Source organism: Plecotus auritus, assembly GCF_963455305.1.
Source record: "Plecotus auritus genome assembly, chromosome: 1".
In the NCBI taxonomy this organism is placed as follows: Eukaryota; Metazoa; Chordata; class Mammalia; order Chiroptera; family Vespertilionidae; genus Plecotus; species Plecotus auritus.
Window position 1 is genome coordinate 212,918,849 of NC_137770.1, and position 19,264 is coordinate 212,938,112.

At 44.1% G+C, this 19,264-nt stretch overlaps 1 protein-coding gene across 1 annotated transcript in view; it reads right to left on the bottom strand.

The window, feature by feature from the left end:
- Nucleotides 1-3,534: 3,534 nt before the first annotated feature.
- The window catches only part of PAICS (phosphoribosylaminoimidazole carboxylase and phosphoribosylaminoimidazolesuccinocarboxamide synthase), a 29,124-nt gene continuing 13,394 nt past the window's right edge, over nucleotides 3,535-19,264 (bottom strand). Inside the window, exons 4-9 of the mRNA XM_080639994.1 lie at nucleotides 18,072-18,251; nucleotides 17,856-17,969; nucleotides 16,529-16,612; nucleotides 14,815-14,995; nucleotides 12,974-13,132; nucleotides 3,535-6,134 (exon numbers count right to left, since the gene is read on the bottom strand). Coding sequence (XP_080496120.1) covers nucleotides 5,968-6,134; nucleotides 12,974-13,132; nucleotides 14,815-14,995; nucleotides 16,529-16,612; nucleotides 17,856-17,969; nucleotides 18,072-18,251 — 885 coding nt within the window. The 3' untranslated portion in view covers nucleotides 3,535-5,967. The remainder of the gene's footprint in view (nucleotides 6,135-12,973; nucleotides 13,133-14,814; nucleotides 14,996-16,528; nucleotides 16,613-17,855; nucleotides 17,970-18,071; nucleotides 18,252-19,264) is intronic.

Here is a 19,264-nt window from a genome sequence, read left to right on the forward strand (position 1 = left end):
GTGCAATTTTTGCTAAGTAGGGATAGAACAACTGAAAAAGCAGGCATGACTATGGAGAGACCATGAATACAAAATTTAAAGATGTTAAACTCAAATATTTTTTTATTCTAAATTTAATTTTAAAATTGAATTTCACAAAAGAAAACACAAAAGAAGTTGATGGAATTAGTGAATTCATATATTTCCTCTAGACAAGAGATACTTCCCCTAAAATATCCCTTGAAGATAAAAAAAAAAAAAAACTGTGAGAACATTAAAGGTTGAAGTCATTATGTTTTTTTAAAATATTTTATTGATTTTTTACAGAAAGGAAGGGAGAGGGATAGAGAGTTAGAAGCATCGATGAGAGAGAAACATCGATCAGCTGCCTCCTGCACACTCCCCACTGGGTATGTGCCCGCAACCAAGGTACATGCCCTTGACTAGAATCAAACCTGGGACCCTTGAGTCTGCAGGCTGACAGTCTATCCACTGAGCCAAACTGGTCAGGTCCATTATGGTTTTTTCCAAGGACATGTTTTCATTTTTGTTTGTATAGCCTGACTTCCTGGCGTGAGTTTGTTGACCCAGCCACACAGGCATGAACACGCAGTTCTGAAAATATTGAAGCCCTTCTGTACCAGTTAGTAAAATGTCAGCCACTGGACTCGCCCCAGGGCTCTCCCTCTCTCTTGACTGCCCCATCCCACCGCCAGGACCAACCCCAACCCCCATCTCCCCAGAGCTGCAGGGGAAAGGGGACTCTGGTCCCATCTCCCAGTCGAGTTCAACACCCACCACTTTGCCCCAAGAAGCTTAGTTTCCATCTGTTTTCTAGAATGGCCTCAGGTAAGGGTGTTTGCAGAAAGTATTCATTGTGAAAACCCTTTGAAAGCCCCTACTCAAGGTCAGCCCTCAGGCCCTTGCAAGTTTGCACAGTCCCAGGGATTTCCAAGAATGGAGACCTTTCTCCCTAACACACTAGCTCCTTATGAAGTCAAGTGCAAGTCTGCATCCTGGTGTAATTACCTTGCATACAAATGGGCGACAGATACAGGCCTGAGGGTATGGAGACTGCCCCTGAGCTGCTTGCCAACTGAATGAGGTAAAGGTGCTGAAGCCCAGGCTCCTGTGGAGGTGGCAGGGAGTGGGCCTTGCTCCGTGCTCAGCCGTGCCAGGTGCTGATGGTTCAAGACTCTTCGGACTCTCTAAAGATTACTCCTGGCCCTCATTCTGGGCCCTTATCTTATAAGCAGGCCCACTAACTTTATTAGGCAGAAAATTAAGATTATAGTCCTCAGGGGTAAATATAACTCCCTCCCTGACAATGACTAAGAGTCAATGATTTGATTCATGTACATAAAACCAGTGGGAATGAAGCATCCATCTTATATAAAAACTGTTTGAAATTTTAACCCTGCTATTTGGCTTCTGTAAATGCTTGCTTGCTTAAATAATAAGGAAAATAAGATTACTTCCTCTTGAGAGAAGCCATTAAACCTTTCCTGGACGAAATTATCAGTGCTGGCACCAGGCCAGGCCTTTGGTTGAGGTCTCAAGGCCCCAGCACATAGGGGCTGGGCTCTTTAAGAACTTGCAAAGGGGGCCGGAAACACCCCATATTTGGGAGACAAAGATAAAAACATATAAATATGGAAAGTTCCTCCATGTTGGGGCCCAGAATTTGAGAGCCATTTTCCTCTGGACCCGCGCATAATAAATGTAACTCCATCTCTCTAAGTGTTGCTTGGTTCTTCTCCAGTTTTCTGTAACAAAACCAACAGGAACAAGTGGTATCCCCATCTGGGTGCCAGAATCTGAAATCAGGGCATCTAGGGCTGTGCTCCCTCAGAGGACTCCAGGGCAGGGTCCTTCCTGCCTCGTCATTCTGGGGGGTTCCTGGTGCTCCTTTGCCCCATCCCTTCAATCTCCCCTTGTTTTCACGTGGCCTCTCCTCCATCCTAACGTGCCCCCTCCACTGTCCTAATATAACTGCACACTGTGTTCATGTGCCCATTGTACAGGAGAGGCTACTGCAGCACAGAGAGGGTGAGTGACTTTTTCCTCGAGGGCACACAGCGGTAAAAGGACAGAGCTAAAAATGGAACCCTGGGCTGCCCAGAGCCTGTCTCCTTTACGTGTGACCTCTGGGTAAGCGGCCCTTCACCCTGTGGCCATTTGCTCTGATGGGCTTCACCCTTCCCCTGCTCCTACACCCCCATCAGACAGGGGTCCTGTCATTGTACCAGTGCCTCTGGGCGGCTGCTCTGTCCCTCAGTCCTTCCCAGCTGATAACCTTGGCAGAATCCCACTGCTTTGAGGGCCAGGGCCTTGTGTGAAAAACGGCCCGCCTACCCTCGCCTACTGTGGCTTAGATGACAAAGTACCATTATTTTTCCTGGGTTTGGCTTCCCCTGCCCCGGCAGATTGTTTTATCACGATAAGAAAATGATTCAGGGTCTGCAAACCGGCTGACTTCCTGCATTGGCTCTGTGAGACGTGGCTCTGCCCCTGTGCTGTCTTGTCCAAGTCCCTCATGCCACCCCACCTCACTGGCAGCATCTCTCATCCCCTGGAGCCCCATTCAGAGCACAGCACCCTCAGCACTCCCCTGCAGTTCCAAGGACCTGCTAAGCCCATGCCCCAGCCTGTCACTGCAGCCCCAGGGTCATCAAACCAGCCTGGGAGGGGCTGGAGGGTTGACCCCTTAGATAGAGGGGTGCAGACACCAGGAGGGCACTCTGCTCACTACCCCTGCCCCTGTCCCTCCCATCTCCCCCCCCCGCCAAGACCCTGAGCACCCTGTCTGTACTGACGTCCAGCTCCTGGAGGGCTTGGCCTGCACAGTGTGGCCAAGAGGGGACCCGTCTGCACAATGGCAGGCGGAACAGGCCTCCCAGGGCATCTGGCTGCCCACCTGGTCCCAAAGCCATCCTTCAGCCTCCCCCTTACCCCTTCTGAAGGGGAACCAGGTGTGGTTTCTGCCCAGCCCAGCTGCCTGCCTGGGAGGCGGCAGAGGCTGTTGCCATCTGCTGACCCGTTCCTGCAGAAGAGTCAACCCTGCCGCCCAGCCAGTGTCCACCTGGAGCCAGCCCAGCCCATCCTTCCCATTTCACAGGTCAGAACCAGGCTTCGGCTCTTCCCTCAGTTGGGATGGAGCAGAGCTGGAATGGGAATCAGGACGGTCTCTGCAGCTGATGTATGTGGTCCCCATTTTCACGAACCCAGGAGGCTCCAGGGTCCTCTGTGCATTTGTAACTGTGGCTATGTCGCTGCATTACCCTGCAGAGAGGCTGAGAGTAATCGCCCCAGAGATCTCAAACTACAATCTTTTTAATTGTTCCTGAACATAGAATATTAAGAGTACATAATTCCCCCATCTCAGGTAGCTAGGCATAGCATATCAGATTATGAGGCAGTTTGAGGGAAATGAAGTGTAAAATTGTATTTTCTCCTTTGAATTTTACAATCCAACAGAGAAAGAACTACTTGTAGCTATTGGAGCTAGCGGTCATTAAGGAACGTTTTGTAGAGATAGTAAAAATAAAGTTCTATTAATTAATGAATAGCTTTAATGACAAATGAGAACATTCTAAGAAGTAAAGGTACCAAAAAGAGATAGTACAATAATTGAGAGCAAGTTCCCTACTTAACCTACAGTCGTTGTGTAGGCTTCAAGAGAACTGCACAATCAGTGGGATCGGTTGGTAACTTCAGTGTGTATACTTTTCTGGAGAGAGGGTAAAAAGCATTCATATTTTCAGAAGAGTTAATGTTGCAAAAGAGATTTCTTAAGGTATGTTTTAAGTCCTTGGACAAACTTCAAAAAGGTTGGGTTGAGAATTGACACTATGTGTAGAATTTGACCCGTTCTTGAGGCTTTTGTACAGAGAATGGGTAAACAGGGTAAATCCAATATTTGGTGATGAGTTAGATGTGAAAAGTCAAGAAAAACAATGAGGATGAAATCAAGCTTCTCATTTGGGAGAATGAGTGTAGCCAGTTACAGGGTTGGTGGAAGATGAATTAAGTTTGGAGCATTCAGACAGAGAGAGATGGACAGTTGAACATACAAGTTTACAGACATAGCTGGAAGTCAATAATGCTGGTTTTAGCTGAAGCAGTTAAAATGATTCGACCATTATTTGTAAACAATGGAAAGTCTCAATAGTAGGAAACATCAATATTTAAGAGGAAAGAGTAATAGAGAAATGATCAAGAGATGCTAGAATATATTGTTGTCTACCCCAGGAAAGGAGTGGGTAAGTCAAACACACTCCAGCAGAGATTAGGTGAAAGTAGGGTAAGAAATGCCAGCTTGTTAATGTTTGAGAGGTAAAAAAAGTGTAGACTGTGTAGGTCATTGGTAAGAGTCATACCAAGTTTAAGGGGTTTCATGGACACTCAGATAAAAGTTAGTGACCTATAAAATCCTCATGGCTACATAAGACTCCCAATCTATATGGTTTATAGACTGATGGTGAACTATAATACCTCTCAGTAACAACTTACTGGGTACACCGCTCAGATTTATATTGTTACTAGAGGCCCAGTGCATGAAATTCATGCAAGGGGGTGGGGTGGGGTGGGGACATGTCCCCTCAGCACAGCCTGCACCCTCTCCAATCCGGGACCCTTTGGGGGATGTCAGACGGCTGGTTTCGGCCCGATCCTTAACCTCTCACAATCCGGGATCACGGGCTCCTTACTGCTCAACTGCCTGCCTGCCTGCCTAATCGCCCCTAACTGCCCCCGCCCCCCGCCAGCCTGGTTGCCCCTTAGTGCCCCCCTTGCCAGTCTGGTCGCCTCCAACTGCACCCCTCTGCTGGCCTGGTCACTCCTCACTGCCCCCTCCCCCCCCGCCAGCCTGGTTGACCCTCACTGCCCACCTCTGCGGGCCTGGTCACCCCTCACTGCCCGCCCGCTGGCCTGGTCATTGCTCACTGCCCCCCCGCTGTCCTGGTCGCCCCACGCAGCCTGTAGGTCAGTCATTTGGTCGCCCCTCCCTAAACCCCCTTCCGGCTTGGTCGCCCCACGAAACCTGGTCAGTTGTTTGGTCGTCCCTCCCTAACCCTCCTGCTGGCCTGGTCGCCCCATGCAGCCTGCTGTTCGGTTGTTACTGTGAGGATGTCGTGACCAATTTGCATATTACTCTTTTATTAGTATAGATAAGAAATAAACCAGTTATGGTTATTATCTGGGAGATTCCAATTTCTGAAAATGACAGTACACTGGGGATTATTAGTGTGGCTAAAATATGTATTATCAGAATTAAAAGAATTTTATGACCCACATAGATTCCCACCGTAGCCAAGTAAGATTCACTAAGTCTTTCATTTAGAAGGCAAAGGTGGCTCTACTTTTTTTCCATGGCAAATTGCTCTGACACCCATCAGAAGTTCTCAGAAAAGTCTCCTTTCCATGGCTTTCACATTGCCTCTTCATCTTATTTTGTGTCTTCCCTCCCCTCCCCACCAATCTCAACATTTCTTGAGAAAAAAAGAAAAATCAAAATGAAAACAAAACATGTCTATCAATAGCTAAAGATACACACCATTTTCTGAGATATTGACTGCAAATAAAAAACCATGTCCTTAGAATTTTGTAAAGATCAAATTGAGGACGAGAACTATATTGCTCTTTATCAGCTGTTCTTAGACAAAACCATTTTAACTTTCTAGAACTCATGGGTTGAGATATAAGTAGTAACTTCAGAGCTCTTTAATAGGACATGATTAGCATTTAAGAAATATATTTGATTGTTACCCACCTAGCAATGACCACATAGTGGGAAAGGTTAGTTTTAAAATGTTCTTAAATATGTACATATATTCTACTAATCCATGAATCTAGAGAAGCAATTATTCACTAATAAGTTTTGTTTTCTCTGATTGATTTAAAATCTTTTCATCTTGACTGATTTTTTTCCTATAGCTAAACTAGAAAATTATAGTTTTTCTCCTAAAAAAAAAATGCAATGTTCTTTTCTTATAAATTGCCCTCTCGTATTTTCTTGTCAGCCTGCTTCAAGGAAATCCACGTATTCAATATACTTGCTCGCAGTTTGGCCCACACCAAATGGTTGTTTAATCCAAATATCTGAGCAGCAGACTGAGCTGATCCTTCTGGAGAAAGTATGGTTGAACAGCCAAGACCTATTGGTTCAGAAAGGAAAAGAGAAAATTGAGCTGTCAATTAATACTGAAAATACTACTTAAGCAAACTATTTTATACTCAGAGAAGTCCTGTTAACCATGTATACTAATAATAGCCTAGGGCTGTCACGACCAGACAGATGACTGGTCACCAGGAAGTGCATGGAACACCTCTGGGTCCTGCCCCCGCAGCCCAAAGGCTCCTATCACAGCAAGGCTGGCGGCCCAGTGGGCGGGGCGAGGCAGGCGCAGAGAGCAGGGCCTGGCTGCCAGGCGCTGGGGCAAGCAAGTGAGCGTGCAGGCCCACAGATAGAAAGCAGGGACTGGTTGCCAGGCGCCGGGGCCCGCAGACAGCAGGGCCTGCCAGCTTCAGCGTGCTGGCAGTCCCACCTCTGTGCATGAGCTGCAGAGGAAACACCTTTTCTGACCGCTCATTGGCTAAGCTCCCCTTACACCACTTACAGTGTTCTTGGTAACTTGGGTAATAAGAATCCAAGACGGTGATCTAGGGTTTTTCCACCTCACTCTTGGAGGGGCTAAGAAATGTTATATCATGCCCTAGCCGGTTTGGCTCAGTGGATAGAGCCTTGGCCTGTCGATTGCAGGGTCCGGGTTTGATTCTGGTCAAGGGCATGTACCTAGGTTACAGGCTCCTCCCTGGCTGGGGCCCAGGTCAGGGCTCATGCAGGAGGCAACCAATCGAAGTGTCCCTCTCACATTGATGTTTCTCTCCATCTTTCTGTCTCTCTTCCATGCTCTCTAAAAAATCAATGGAAAAATGTCCTCAGGTGAGGATAAAAAAAAAAGAAATGTCATATCCTATGAAGGAGACATCTTGAAAATGCCTAAAGTTGTCATTTTTTTGTGGTGAAGGGACTGGAGTCTGTGTTGATGAAAACACCTTGGTGGCTACAGCGGCTGGCAGTGGCAGCAGCAGCGGGATAATGGGGGCGGCACCTTCCCCTGATCAGCCCGGTCACCTCCTGCAGAGGGAGGCCAGACTGCGGCTTAGGCCCGCCAAGGCTTAAGCCGTCAGTAGGACATCCCCTGAGGGCTCCGGGAATGGAGAGGGTGCAGGCTGGGCTGAGGGCCCCCCTCCCGTGCACGAATTTTGTGCACTGGGCCTCTAGTAGATAATAAAAACTACTATATTATTGTTATCTCAAGTATTTCTGTAGAAGGAGTAACTATCCTTAATGTTGGGGAAGTGAAGTGATTATAAGAGGAAAGTAATATATATCTGCTACGAGCAGGTATTTTATATGCATTATCTATGACTCTTCTCTCTGAATTCACTGGCAAAGGTATTTACCATTTTCAAAGTTCTTTTCACATACACAATCCCTTTAAATCCTGGTGAAGAACAATAAAAATAAAACGAGGGACAAGATAAAAGGGTAGAAACAGCTGTTCTTAGACAAACTTGAGGTATGCTAATTGTTTTAATAATATCTTAGCTATTCCTTCTGTTTTTACATTCTAACTAGTCTAACATTTTTAAGCAGTAAAAGAGTCAAATCCAAAGCATAACCTTAATAAGTATCAGGTTATAAGTAAATTTAATAGAAATAAGATCTAAAAGACTGAAGAGTAGCCCTGGCTGGATAGCTCAGTTGGTTAGAGTGTTGTCTCAAATACACCAATGTTGTAGGTTCAATCCCTAGTGAGGGCACATACGAGAATCAACCAATGAGTGTATAAGTGAATGGAACAAAACATCAATGTCTCTCTCTAAAAAAAATCAATCAATAAAAAAATTGTAATAAAAAAAGAAAAGAAATGACCGTAGAGTAAAAAAAAAATTAACTTCCTTGGGGGGGGGGGGCACATGTTTGCCCAGCTTTGGTTTCTTGAGGTGGTACTATTATGACCATCACTAAAGTCAAGGAGTAGCTATCCGATCAATCCAAAAGCTCCCCTTTGCCAATATTCTTGGAATTCACCAGGCTCTTTGACTCTAGCTATACTATCCCCAATAAGAACAAATTACAGACCTAGCTGGTTTGGCACAGTGAATAGAGCATTGACCTGCGGACTGAAGGGTCCCGTCAAGGGCATATACCTCGGTTGCAGGTTCAATCCCTATATACACCTGACTAGTATATGGTCCCTTTTTCGGGGTGCGTGTGGGAGGCGACCAATCGATGTCTCTCTCTCACATTCATGTTTATCTCTCTCTGTCTCTCCCCAACCCTTTCTCTCTCTCTCTAATAAAAAAAAAAAAAAATCAATGGAAAAATATCCTTGGGTAAGGATTAAGAACAACAAAAAAGAACAGATTATAATATAAATCACAAGTTTAATTTATTAATTTGTGGTAATATATGTGACATCAGTCACTTTACTTTTATTTTTTTTAATATATTTTATTGATTTTTTACCGGGAGGAAGGGAGATGGATAGAGTTAGAAACATCGATGAGAGAGAAACATCAATCAGCTGCCTCCTGCACACTCCCTACTGGGTATGTGCCCGCAACCAAGGTACATGCCCTTGACTGGAATAGAACCTGGGACCCTTGAGTCCGCAGGCCGACGCTCTATCCACTGAGCCAAACCGGTTAGGGCAGTCACTTTACTTTTAGTGTCACCCCAAAGAAGACACTAAAGAGAAGATTAGCATGACCCCTGCTTAAGGAGGACAGGCAAATATGTGAAGCGGGAAAAAAAAAATTAGGTTAACTAGTGAGCATGTTATAAGAGAAAGAGAAGTGGGAGTTTTCGGGATTTTACCAAGGCCACTGAAATACTATTCATCAAAAGGTAATTCCACAATCCTAGTGATCAGAATGTACAAATCTTCAATTCCCTGTTTTGAACAATACTAAATAAAATCTAATTTTTGCGCCCTAGCTGGTTTGGCTCAGTGGATAGAGTGTTGAACTGCGAACTGAAGGGTCTCAGGTTCGATTCCAGTCAAGGGCACATGCCCAGGTTGTGGGCTCAATCTCCAGTGGGGGGTGAGCAGGAGGCAGCTGATCAATGGTTCTCTCATCATTGATTATTCTATCTCTATCTCCATTTCCCTTACTCTCTGAAATCAATAAAAATATATTTAAAAAAATGTTTAAAAAAAATCTAATTTTTGCTTACCACATTCCCATGGATAGCTTATTTTAAGTTACATGGATAATACCTATACGATTCCTCTAGTATAGATTTGGTTACAGCTTTATTTATAGTTATAGATTTTTAACTTGAGAAGTTGATAGATATCTAGTTGAAGACCTAGTTAAAGATGGATTAATTACAAGATGTCTCTCAGAAGTTGTATAAAAAGCAGTAAAGGGAAAAAAGAAAATAGACATAAACACAGCTGAAAGGCAAAGGGAGTGGTCACTACTTAGTATACCAAGAAAATGTAATCCTAAACTGGAAACAGGGAAAGATGAGAAGCAGCCTGACTGAACCCACTGAAAGGTTGAGGAATTAGGGGCACCAGACCCATTTGAAGGGAGGAGTGGGGGTGAAAATAGGGCAAAGAAGAAGAATGAAATCAAGAAGCAGTTTGGCCCCTCAAATTCCCTTCCCTATCTTATGTAACTAAGCAAGCACCTTCCGGGCCATGGCAATTTTAATTTTTTATGAAGGCAAAACAGACTTGTCCAGACTTCTGTGGACTGGAGGACACCAGGCACAGCTGAGACAAGAAATGCCATAGTGAAAATGGGATTAAGTTTTCAAATATTAAGATTTGTTCCCAAATGCTAGCAGCCAGGCTTATTCCACCAGGTAAGAGACTGAGACTAGAAAGGTACTCTGGGTTATTCTGGGGAACATATGAGAAAAGATTGAAAGACATTGATGTGAGAGGGTATTCACAGACCAGCCTTACCAGATCACCCCGCAGTGGAGCCCACTTTTGACAAGCCCCACCCATCTGCACAGGGCTTCTGACTGGCTTGTTGCAGTGCCCCAGTCTTCTACATAGCTGAGGAAAGGAACCAATGTGAAAGACACAATAATCTCAAATAAAAGATGTTACTATAAATATTCCAGAAAGTATAGCAACAAGAGAAAGAAATTAGGTATCAAAAAGGTCCAAATTTGAACAATAAATCAAAAAACGAAAGAAAATGGAAGGGGAAGGAAATTATTGAGTAAATCAAAAAAGCTTCCTAGGACTAAAAGAATCAGAATTCCAGAGTAAAAGCCCTCACTAAAAGCCCAGAATGAAAACAGACTCATCAAGACACATCTTTGTGAAATTTAAGAATGGACAGACAAAAGATCCAAAAGTTTCCTGAAAGAAAATTCATAAACAAATGAGAAGACTGGAAAAACTTGAACACTAAATAGATGATTTTAAGAAATGACCATTAATTTTTCTTAGGTGTATATAGGGTGTCATGCTTATGATTTAAAAACTAGAGTTGTTATCACTTAGAGAGGTATATTTAAGTATCTATCTATATAAAAGGCTAATATGCTAAGTGTCCCTCTGACTGTCCGGCTGGTCACTATGACGCGCACTGACCACCAGGGGGCAGATGCTCAATGCAGGAGCTGCTGTGACGTGCTCTGGCCATTTACAAAGAAATACCACCGTGGACCTGGTGCCCACAAAGCAACACTCGGCTTCCCCGAAGTGAGACACAGGCCCAGCACCCACCCCAGAGCGACACACCACCAAACTGGAGCCAACGCTGCTGAGACCCCAAAATGTGGAACTCAGCAACGGTCGCTATGGGCACCGGGTAATGATGTCACGTAGCAACACCCAGCTTCCTCTCCCTAATGACTAACCTCTTTGGAGTTTCTTCAGCCCAGGAACACAATTTATAGCCAGGTGCAAATATTTTACACTTTATAGCCAGGTGCAAACATTTTACACTTTAACCCAATGTGTGTGAAGCATTTTCCCGTGCCTTATCTCATTTGATTTTCACAGAAGTCCTGGAGTAGGTAGATAGGAGACTCAGTAGAATCCTGTTTTCTTTTCTTTATATATATATATATATATATATATATATATATATATATATATATATATATATATTTTTTTTTTTTTTTTTATTGATTTTTTACAGAGAGGAAGGGAGAGGGGTAGAGAGTCAGAAACATTGATGAAAAGAGACACATCGATCAGCTGCCTCCTGCACACTCCCTACTGGGTATGGGCCTGCAACCAAAGTACATGCCCTTGACCGAATTGAACCTGAGACCCTTTAGTCCGCAGGCCAGTGCTCTATCCACTGAGCCAAACGAGTTAGGGCCTGTTTTCTTTTCATTACCCAGAAAACTGAGATTTAGAAAGTTTAGAAACTTGACCCGACTGAAAAGAAGAAATGGTGGAACTTGAAAATGACTTAAGGTTTTCTCATTGCGCAGAATATAGTTAAACACTGCTACAGTTAAAACATTTTACCCTTTGTTTCCTTGCATGATCTACAATAACAATCTGCTTCATGTTAATATTTATTGCTGTGTTGCTGACAATTACCTGAAAGAGAAGTTGGGGTGCTTCACTGGGCTGGAAAAAGTTTAGCTACATCAGAAAGCAGGTCTAATTAAGCAAGTTTATTCTAAATCTATAAAAGGCTAATTTGACTCAGGCATGTGTGATACATATAAAGCTCTCGCTGGCGCCAATCACACATGTGTGTTTCCATCTGTCTTTTTTGATTGTGAATTTGGTTGACACTTCTATTACAGAGAAAGGGCGAATAGCGATATTAATTTCCTTTCAATGTGCAGGAATTCATGCACTGGGCCTCTAGTTTTAAGTATAAATGCTATAATGTCTAAGATCGTATTTAAAATAATCCAGAAGAGGGCTACAGATGCAATAAGATGTTAATTGCTGAAACTGGGTAAGGGGGTACATGATATTTTATTACATTACTAGTGGCCCGGTGCAGGAAATTCATGCATTGGGGGGGGGGGTGTTTGCCTCAGCCTAGCCTATACCCTCTCCAATCAGGGACCCCTTGGGGGATGTCCGACTGCCGGTTTAGCCCCAATCCCCGTGGAATCGGGCCTAAACCGGCGGTCGGACATCCCTCTCACAATCTGGGACTGCTGGCTCCTACCTGCCTGCCTGCCTGCCTGATTGCCCCTAACTGTCCTCCCCTGCCAGCCTGATCTCACCCCCAATGGCCCTCCCCTGCCAGCCTGATCTCACCCACCAACTGCCCTCCCCTGCCGGCCTAATCTTGCCCCATACCCTTTTAGTAGTATAGATAGATTATATATGATAGGATTGCTTAAATGGCGGAGGAGGGGGAGCCTTTTCATCAGAAGGAGATGCTCTTGCAGACAAAAGTACATAATCCCTATATCTGGACTGATAGCCAGCCATATGCACTATACTGCCAAACTGGTCCTTAAAAAATTGAACCACTTTCTTACACCTTACAGCAAAGAGCTGTTGCTCTTAAAACCCCTCCTCAGCCCCCACCTTAGGTTTTGCCTTCGCAGTTCACCCAGATTAAGTCCTGATTGGTCGGTTTCTATGCCAGTCAGCATCTCTGGGCATATCAACAGGCCTGATTAGAGAGGCGGGGCTGATCAGCAGGCCCAGCAGAGTCCGAGAGAAAAAGGCGTGACTGCTGACCAGGCCCACAGCGAAAGAGAGAGGCAAGTGCTGATCAACAGCTGCCATGGAGCTACGGATCAGACCCTACTTCTCTGTCCAGGCCTCTCTTCCGGCCTGATCCACAGCCCCCTCAGCAGTCAGTGCTGGGTCACCACAGCAACCCAGCACTGACTTCCGGTTGGCAGAGCCTTCAGTCGTTTTGCATGTTACGGACCCTGGGTTTTTATGTATTAGGATTCTCTATACTATTGTGCATGTTTAAATTTTTTAATAAAGAATTAAAAAAATTCAATGTATCTTACCACTGGGTAGTCGAAGAGAAGACCACACATCCTGAGCGCCCCAGTCTGCAGTGAGGGGAGGACAGCTGATAACTGGGTATGCAGTGTTACCAGACATTACTGGTCCCAAACCATTGCTTCTGCCTGCCACTGCCACAAAGACTGTAGGAATGCCATCCCCTAGGGAAATCACAAGTTTATTATTATGCTAAAAAGATATTTAAAGATAGGTTGAAAATAAGGGCCCATGTGTCTTAACTCCTTCAGTTCCTTCATCAGTCTTCAGAAAAAGCATAAATAAGATATTACATATTCATATATTATTATATTCTAAATATAAGGCTCACTCTGCCACTTATTATACATCAAGCAGTGAAGTAGCAAGAATAGGTTTGGCCATCTTTGAGAACTATAGGTTAAAGGAAAGGAGCGGGTACCAACGTTTAAAGGGAATGGCTCAAAGCCACTTCTATTATTGCTGCTTAGACTCAAGGAAACAGAGCACCACCACCAGACCACCTGTCCTTCAACAGAGTAACAGAGGCTAGAGCAGGGGTGGGCAAACTTTTTGACTCGAGGGCCACAATGGGTTCTTAAACTGGACCGGAGGGCCGGAACAAAAGCATGGATGGAGTACTTGTGTGAACTAATATAAATTCAAAGTAGAGGAGTGGAGGGGAGAGCAAGAGAACCAGATAGAATAGCCGGATCCGGCCCACGGGCCGTAGTTTGCCCAAGGCTGGGCTAGAGCTTTAGGTTTAAAAAAGAGTTGAAGGCAAATTAAATATAGTACTCAAATATTTAAAACCCTTCAATATATTTTCTAACATATCTCTAAAACATTTCATTCTTTGATAAATTTATAAATTGCTCCTTTGCATTATTCTGGAAAAAGAGGTCTGGCTTTTATTACTATATCAAAGGATTCTGAGACCTTTCCCTCCTCTCTAAAAAAACTTAATTTCACTCCTATAGCAATGACCTTTGAAAAGAATATTCAAAAACATTTTTTTCCAGTTGAAAAACATTGGGTTGTGTCTCTAGGGCTCCATTATTTTATTTTTTTAAATATCTTTTATTGATCTTTTACAGAGAGGAAGGGAGGGAGATAGAGTTAGAAAGATCGATGTCAGCTGCCTCCTGCACACCCCCTACTGGGGATGTGCCCGCAACCAAGGTATATGCCCTTGACCGGAATCGAACCTGGGACCCTTCAGTCCGCAGGCCGATGCTTTATCCACTGAGCCAAACCGGTTAGGGCAGGCTTCATTATTTTAGATCCCTGCTATTTCATTAAGAGATTTCTTTTATATACTCAATTCTGAAATTATTTAATTTCATGTTTGCCTCCCAGGAAAAGCTGGTCATTAAAGACACTTGAGAGGATCTGCTGCTTCAACGTCAGGCTTTCCATAATTGACATGGGCCCTATTTTCTGTTGGAGCATTTAAAAAATAGTGTTTGAGGGGCTTCTTATTAGGTAAAGACAGTCTGGCCTGTGTAGCTGTTGAGCATTGAGCAAGGAACCAAGAGGCCACTGGTTCAATCCCCGGTCATAGCACATGCCCAGGTTGCGGACTCAATTCCCTGAGGGGGGTATACAGGAGGCAATCGATGATGTTCTTCTCTCATCATGGATGTTTCTATCTCTCTATCCTTCTCCCTTCCTCTCGCTCTAAAAAATCAATGAAATATATTTTAAAAGAAAATAAAGACTAATTGTAGTTTTTATCTTCCTTCCCTGCTTGAATTGTCAAATCATTCTCTTTAATCCACTCTTTTATAAGCATTACTAGTCTAAACATAAAATTCTCTGGCAAAATCTGGAGAACGTCCTGAAATGCTTGTTATCTGATGTTTACCTTCGTACTCAGCTTTAATCCTCAGCGTTTCATCTGGGCCTTTATGGGCAGAGGTTACCCGAAGTTCACATGGAATGCCAAAATATCCACAAGCCTTCTTGATTTTTTCACAGTGATTAAGATCAGAAGTTGAGCCCATTAATACTACGACCCTGCACTGACTTTCTGATTTCAGAAGCAACTGGAAGAGAAAAACATGCATATGCAAAAGATAAAGACAAAAATGGATAAATATTGGAATGAGTTAATTTACAGAGCTACAGTTTATACTAAAATTACATATGGACAGAATATTTTCTTTTTTAATAGACCAGATTTAAGATAAACAGAACAAAATGTAAGAGAATTTATTTTTCAAAATAACCTCTATATAGAAAGAGTTCTTCATAATTAAAACCAAAAGAGTATGACTTTTTAAAAAAAATATATTTTATTGATTTTTTTACAGAGAGGAAGGGAGAGGGATAGAGAGTTAGAAACATCGATGAGAGAGAAACATTGATCAGCTGCCTCCTGCACACCTCCTACTGGGGATGTGCCCGCAATCAAGGTACATGCCCTTGACTGGAATTGAACCTGGGACCCTTCAGTCCACAGGCTGACGCTCTATCCACTGAGCTAAACTGGTTAGGGCGAGTATGATTTTTTAACCAGATAATCAGGAAACTATAAATATATTTTATCCTAAGATTTTTAGTACATTGTTGTTGTTTTTAACTTTTTTATTGATTTCAGAGAGGAAGGGAGAGGAAGAGATCGAAACATCAATGATGAGAGAGAATCACTGATCGTCTGCCTCCTGCATGCCCCCTTCTGGGGACCGAGCCTGCAACCCAGGCATGTGCCCTTGACCGGAATCGAACCTGGGACCCATTCAGTCCACAGGCCAACGCTCTATCCACTGAGGCAAACCCGCTAGGGCAGTACATTCTGCTTAATGGAGGTTTTAAGGCATAATCAGCCAAAATACAGAGGTTTTATAAATCTTTAAGTTAGTTGCATGGAATCCAAATGCATATTCCCATGGAAATGATGATCTGAAAGATAGCTATGACCATTGTATAACCACAAGCCTATTCAATTCCCATGGAATCACAGTAACCATAATACCATAACTGTTAAAGTGACATTTTAATGTCACATGGAACTCCAATTCTGAACGCTGATAATGGAACCCAGGCTAATGGAACTCTGAGTAGAAGTGGAAAGGTTGGTAAGAAATGCAAGACTTGCAGGGGCTGGAGGAAACAAGGATTCTCGGTTTCCTCAACTGGATTTGGGAGAAGTGTAATGGAAGCTTAATAGCAGGGGATCCAGGGATCCAGCTAAAGAGGATAGTTCAGCTGGTACATTTCCTAAAGGTGCTCCTTTATTTAAAATTACTGGAAAAAGAAAAGCACCGCACTCTCTCTTTTTCTTTTCCTTTTTTTAAAAAAATATTTTTATTTAATTGATTTTAGAGATAGAGAGAGAGAGAGAGAGAGAAAGAAAGACGGAAGGAGGAAAGGAGGAAGGGAGGCAGGGAGAGAAAGAAACATCAATCAGTTGCCTCCCATGCACACCCGCATCAGGAATGGAACCTGAGACCCTTCAGTGCACAGGATGACATTTCAATCAACTGAGCCACATCAGCCAAGGCTATTTTCCTTTTTGAAGTAAGAAGTTGTTAGAGAAAAAAACCTAATCTAGTGTGGATTTACAACAAAAGGTTTACCTCTACTCTTTCAGCAACCCACTCAAAATTTTTCTTTACCATCTGGAGCCCTTCAGGAGTTACTTCCTTGAGGTCACGATATGACTAGAAAATAAAGATGGAATGTTGAGGCTGCAAGTATTCTAATTAGTAATATTCTTGCTATCTGAAATTATTTGGTTTCTGAGTTTTGGGTACAGATTATGAAGAGTTTGCCTAGCAAAGGGTATATCTGAAAATGTATCTGAGTTTATGAATTCATTTCCTGAATTAGACTAAAAATGCAATCAACAACAAAGGTTCAAATCATAATCCTATATAATAAAGAGCTAATATGCAAATGGTCATCGCACCCTCGCACTGGGGCCAGGGGACCTGAAGCCGAGCCACCCGCCCTGGTGCCAGGCTGGAGGATCTACGGTTGCGCCAAGTGACCTGAGGCTGCACCCCCCGCCTGGCGGGGCTTGACGGGGGTGGGGCTAGCTGGGTCTGGGTCTTGCACGATTTCGAGGCACGCGTGTGGGTGGGCGGGGACTTGACTCTGGGTCCCAAGGAGCGCCCCAAACTCTGACAGGAGGGAGATTTTCATATACATTTTACTATTTTTTTTTCATCTCTGACACTTCTATTATAGAGAAAGGGCAAATAACAATATTAAAATATTACCTCTAATTAATTCCCTTTTAATGTGCATGAATTTCGTGCACTGGGCCACTAGTCTATAATAATAAAAGTGTAATATGCTAATTAGACCGGACAGCCAAACAACCTCCCGGACGTCATTCTGGACATCCTTCCTGACGAAGCCGTGGTGGTGGTGGCTGAAGCAGAGGCAGTTAGGGGCAATCAAGCAAGCAGGCGAGCAGTTAGGGGCAAGCAGGCGAGCAGTTAGGGACAATCAGGCAGGTAGGTGAGTGGTTGGAGCAATGAGGCAGGCAGGCAAGTGGTTAGGGACGATGAGGCAGGCATGCACAGTGGTTAGGGGCGATGAGGCAGGCAGGCAGAGTGGATAGGGGCAATGAGGCAGGCAGGTGAGTGGTTAGGGGCAATGAGGCAGGCAGGCAGAGTGGTTAGGGGTGATCAGGCAGACCAGCGGTTAGGAGCCAGCGGTCCTGGATTGCAAGAGGGATCCCTGCAGGATTGGGCCTAAACCGGCAGTCAGACATCCCCTGAGCAGTCCCGGATTACAAGAGGATGCAGGCTGGGCTGAGGGACACACCCCCCCCTGCTCACTGTGTCTCTAATAAATAATAATTGCCTTTCTTTCCTCCCACTTTTCCTTTCTCCTCTATCGGAGCCTGATCTTGCAATGAATAAAAAATAACAACAACCCTGAAGTATCACTTACCTGTTTGTCTTTCTGTTGGCTTCGATCTCCTGATGGCCAGAGTCTCCAGGAATCATTATCAATAACATCAGCAAGAACAATTTCTTTGGTGGTGACATCAACACCAAATTCAATCTAGAAACAGCAGATCACCACAGAAAAGTTTTTCAAAACTATACCACTAAAGTCATTTCTCGGTTGTAATTTTTTACTTTCAAATCTCCATTTTATTTGTACCTTCATATCAACCAGTGTACAGTCCTGGGGCAACCAGGATTTCTCCAATATTTCAAAAATAGCCTGTGTAGCATGATTCATGATATCCACTTCAGTCTGGCCTATTAGAAGTCCAGCAAAGCAAAATTTTGCAGCAATGAGTTGTTCCTCAGACCACTGTGGATCATTATTGGCGTCATCCTGAAAATAAAGTATAGGGTTACAATTAATCCTATCTAATAAAAGAGCAATATGCAGATTGACCATCACTCCAACACACAAGATGGCTGCCCCCATGTGGTCAAAGATCCTGCCCCATGTGGACACAAGATGGCCACCACAAGATGGCCAGCAGGGGAGGCAGTTTGGAGGAACCAAGCCTGCAAGGGAGGGCAGTTGTGGGCGATCAGGCCAGCAGGGGAGGGCAGTTGGGGGCGATCAAGCCTGCAGGGGAGGGCAGGTAGGGGTGACCAAGCTGGCAGAGGAGGGCAGTTAGGGGAAAACAAGCTGGCAGGGGACCAGTTAGGCATCAATCAGGCTGGCAGGGGAGTGGTTAGGGGCTGATCAGGCTGGCAGGCAGAAGCGGTTAGGGGCAATCAGGAAGGCAGGCAGGTGAGCAGTCGGGAGCCAGCAGTCCTGGATTGTGAGAGGGATGTCCGACTGCCCGTTTAGGCCCGATTCTGGTAGGATCGGGCCTAAACGGGCAGTCGGACATCCCTCGAGGGGTCCCAGATTGGAGAGGGTGCAGGCTGGGCTGAGGGACCTCCCCTCCCCTGCCATGCACGAATTTCGTGCACCGGGCCTCTAGTCTATAATAAAAGGATAATATGCTAATTAGACCAGACACCATTCCAAACGTCATTCCTGACAAAACTGGGTCCTGGGTGCCTGCGGGTGGCCCAAGGGAAGCCAGCCCAGGTTCCGGAGGGAAGCTGGTGCCGGTAGCCGGGGAAGGAAGGCCTACTCTTGAATGAATTTTTGTGCATCAGGCCTCTAGTTTAAATATAAGATGTTTGAACTTTTCTAATAATAACCTGAAGACCTTTTTTCCTTGAGCATGAATCCTCAGAAATATTTCTCTAAAAAATTTCCTCTAAAGATTAAATTTTATTTAAAATACTCTTCAATTCACAGCAAATATATTCAATTGGTCTACTTTCAATAGTTACTTAAAAACTTAAAATATTTGGGTAACATTCTAATTATAAAGTATT